Source organism: Poecilia reticulata, linkage group LG7, assembly GCF_000633615.1.
Source record: "Poecilia reticulata strain Guanapo linkage group LG7, Guppy_female_1.0+MT, whole genome shotgun sequence".
Classification (NCBI taxonomy): Eukaryota; Metazoa; Chordata; class Actinopteri; order Cyprinodontiformes; family Poeciliidae; genus Poecilia; species Poecilia reticulata.
The window spans coordinates 9,879,310-9,883,562 of NC_024337.1; the positions used below are offsets into that span (position 1 = coordinate 9,879,310).

General features: G+C 38.1%; 1 protein-coding gene across 1 annotated transcript in view; it reads left to right on the forward strand.

Moving 5' to 3' along the window:
• LOC108166423 (excitatory amino acid transporter 3-like) overlaps nt 1-4,253 on the forward strand; it is a gene marked incomplete at its 3' end in the record, with an annotated part of 20,825 nt that overhangs the window by 13,444 nt on the left and 3,128 nt on the right. The window contains exons 9-10 of the mRNA XM_017305642.1: nt 194-316; nt 408-602. Coding sequence (XP_017161131.1) covers nt 194-316; nt 408-602 — 318 coding nt within the window. The remainder of the gene's footprint in view (nt 1-193; nt 317-407; nt 603-4,253) is intronic.

A 4,253-nucleotide genomic window follows, 5' to 3' on the forward strand; every position in this document is an offset into this window, starting at 1 on the left:
GTCAGTGCAAAGTAGCCTGCAAATTCTTTGGTGGGGGGCGGTGAGGGACCTGGATAAAGGCTGGGGGGGCGCTGGGCCAAAAAAGGTTGAGAAACACTGGGTTAGAGGTATGAATATATGAATGAATGTTTAATACTTAAGTGAATACGTAATGTATCTTCAACACTAAGTGTGACTTTGTTGTGTTGTTCAGGGAAGCAGTCCAAGCCTTCGTTATTTTCCCCTTGCTTTACCTCATTCTCACCAGACGGAACCCTTTTCATGTCTTCAAGCACATCTCTAGGGCTTTGACGACAGCATTTATCATTGCATCCAGGTTAAATGTTCTGTTTGTTGAAAAAGCATGACACTTCTCTAGTTTGTTTTTATAAATGGTGCACCAATAAAGAATGTGCTTTCTACCAAAGTGCCGCCACTCTGCCTSTCACCTTGCAATGCTGTGAAGAGAACGTGAAGGTCGATAAGAAACTCTGCCGCCTTATGTTGCCCATCATCACCAGCATCAATAGAACTGGAACGGCATTCTATGAAGTGGTCGCTACTGTCTTTATTGCCCAACTTAATGATGTCAAGCTGGAAATCGGCCAGATCATCGCCATTGGGTAAGCTGCTTCATACAAGTGCATGGAATTGAGAAAAGGTGCATGCTGGGATTGTTAAGAGCAGTGATTTATCAAATGGGTAGCATTTYCCTTTTGCAGGGGTCCAGAGCAATAGATGTCATGTGACATCACACCTCTGCTAACTTTGTATCTGACAGCCATCTTGGTAGGCAGCTGCTATAAGAAAACTCCTCATTCACAGAGTTTTGACAACTTTTGATCACTGAAGAAACATTTCCTTATTTCATAACGTTTTCATTCACTGCAGATAATATTGTACATATAGAGGGATCTACTGCCAGTAGCTAATCTACCACAGTGATCACTTAATAGGTGCAAAATAAGCTACAAGTAGAAAAACATAAAACTGTAAAAACAGCAATTTTAATATTGAATCCTGTCATTTCTGATTGTCTCACTTGACAAAATATTTGCTGATTTCAAAACTTTGTCACTGTAGAAATTATGTTAGATATATATAAATTCCTATGCTTCATGTGTTCTATATTCAGCTTGTTCAATATTAAAAACCCTGAATGAGCCCATCAGTAGAAATGACAATGAACAAGTCTAGTATAACCTCTGATTTACACTTATCAGTATCTGATGTTGCCGCAGATTCTTGATCTGCTGCTTATCGGTGTATCTGGTTCAGAAAATCTAATTAACAAAAAAACCAACCGATAAAACCAGAGTCCAGGTTAGCAGCTGATACAGTAGAATCACAAACATTAAGCTGAATTGGGCAGAGTGGTGGCTACATTCAGGGTTCGAGCAGGGGTGAAAGTAGTTCTTGGTAGTTCACATTCTTGGGGGTTCTAACACATATATATATATATATAGTTTCTTTGTGTGCTTTGGAGCTTCTGTGCTGATTAATTCTTTTGCAAAGCGATAAAAGCTTTGCAAAAAAAGCTTTTGAATTGCTACAAAATAAAGCTGTATTTCCTTCAGCCCACCAGCTGCAATGTTGACACCTTGAGATGCCATGATACCTAAATTCTGAACATCATGGCCTGGAGTGGATCCCAGTTTTCCATGTCTGGCATATAACCATTTATTTTAGCTTTTAAACTGGTTATATTGATCCTGTGTCTAGAYAGAGGCCTAGCATCATGACCTGTTTGTTCTGAAGATCCTGCAGCTTCCACTTCATCTTCCTAACATGGCGCCTCCTCACCCTGACTCTCATACTGATAGGAGGAACCAGAGTGCTCTGTTAGGTTAAAGCTCATCTTCTGAAGTTGGGATATTTTTCCCTCTAACAGCTTAAAGTGGAATCACCTCAAACCAGATGTTGGACTGGATTTTATTTCACTGTCATTTGTGAATGTTAGAGCCTCATTTTTAACAGTGGAGCTATAAAGGTTGAAAAAGGTCACTATTTTGGAGAAAATCTCATCAACATCAATAGTTCCACTAAATAAGAGGCAAAAAAAAAAGTTTGATAAAGAAAAAGCCTCTCAGACTCTGAGCCCGACAGCACAATTAGACAATTAATTTAATTTCACATAATTATTGCGATACAAGCCATTTGTTTGTTAAATACTTAATGTAAAATATTTACCGTGTTTGATRTTTGTTGTAAATGATGTATTCTCACAAAGAACGAGGTAATTAGTCCAAGTTTGTCGCTTATTGAACGTTCAGAAATTACAGGGGCTGTGATGAGCCAAGACAAAGGAAAACAAAGGTAAAACAACCCGAACAGGTGATCAACTCTAAACCACTCGCACCTTTTTACTCTCCGTCTTTCTGTCATTTAAGCACACCCGTTGCCATGGCAACCTCCTGCGCTCCACAAGCCGACCAGWGATTACGTTAAAAACATAACATTCAGTCCGTTACGATATCAGGTTTGCAGGCTTGATATTTATTTTGCGATCATTAATAAGCCTCATGAACACAGCGGTGGTTGATTAGTTAATTTTAAGCTCCTGCTCTGCTAGTTATTTTGGTAATGGAACCGAAACGCACAGAATTGCGCAACACCTTGTTTAAACAATAATTACTGAGATCATTATTTTTGTTGGGTCATTAATTTGAGCACGTTTTGGTGATTTTTTTGCTGTTATTCTTTAATAAAGTTACAAACATTTCGATAAGCGAGCCGAGGAGGACGTGCTGCTCTCAGCCTCCTGGCGCCGTTCAGTTTGTCACCTAATGCCGAGATCGACTCAAAACCTTCCGCGATCGACATATTGCACTGCTGCTCTAACAAAGCACGAACAGTTCATAAATGATATGAAATGTGAATAAATGTATTCATTAACTGATTAAGTCGTGTTTTAGATTGTTCTTGAAAAACTTATCAGTTGCGGCTAATTAGTGGGTGAACTCACAGCTGCACAGTGAACCCGTTGACTTTTTACAGCAGACAGCCGCTCCCCTCTCTTGCAGGTACTGCGTACCCCCGTTAAATATTTTAGGGGTACGCAGTACCCTGCCGTACCCCCTTACTTTCACTACTGGGTTCGAGCCAGAGGAAGAAGCAGTGGACAAAAGTTCAGGCAGCATGTCAAAGACTAGGCACTGTATTAATTCTAAAACATTAATCTGGAGGTGTTTCAGGATATTTATAGATATTTTCACTGTAAATTTTGAATTGAACCAACTGGACAGTACACTGTAAAAAAAAACAAAAAAAAACGGCCTCAATTTACAGTAAAAAACTGGCAGCTGAGTTGCCAGAATCTTACCGTCTTTATACGGTAAAATTCTGGCAACCAAAACTGTCAGTTTACCGTATTTTACAAATATGGTAAAATACTGGCAACCAAAACTGCCAGTATTTTACCGTATTTCCTAAATATGGTAAAATATCGTATTTCCTAAAATATGTTAAATAAAAAATTAAAATGTGGTATTGCTGTAGTAAATACGGTCATACTGCCTGAGGCATAATATCTACATAAGTGAAAAACACAGCTAGACTGTATGATATATTGACATTTTATTGTAAAAAAAAAACCCCCAAAAACCTTATGGTAAATTACTGGTCACTGTTCTTACCAGACTTTTACCATAAAAATTATAGTACAACACACAAGGAAGTGTAACTTGTCAGCATTTCTATACAGAAAGTTATAAAGAAAATAAATTCAAATTAAACAAAAATACAGATTACGAGTAATCCACTTAAAGAACCAATTTCTATTTAAAAATTTAGTTTAAAAAAACAAAAAATTCTATGTTCTGTACAGTTTCCTCACGGTATTACTGAGATCTGGAAAACAAAACAAACCAAAAAAACAGCATGTGTCCACATAAGAGATAACCTATTATAGGAGAAAAACCGGTGATAAAAGGATTCTTGTTCTGGGTTGAGACTTAAGACACAGAGTTCAGATTTTGCTCAGGATGGTTGTAGTCTTCCCAGTCACAGGTTGAAATTTGAGACTCACATGTTGTCAATCGGGTGTTTCCTCTCTGCTGGAAAACAAACAAAGCAAAAGTTAGAAAGATGCACTACATGAACATCATATAAATGCACCATTCGCTTAAATGTTTGTTTCACCTTTGTTGACTTGCATATGGAGACTGGTACTTCAACCAGGCGGTGTGATCATTTCTGACTGGAAATTCAGTAGTTCTTAAACCTTTGTTTGTTGACGACAGGTGTGATCCTCTCTGCAACCTGACAAAATACAC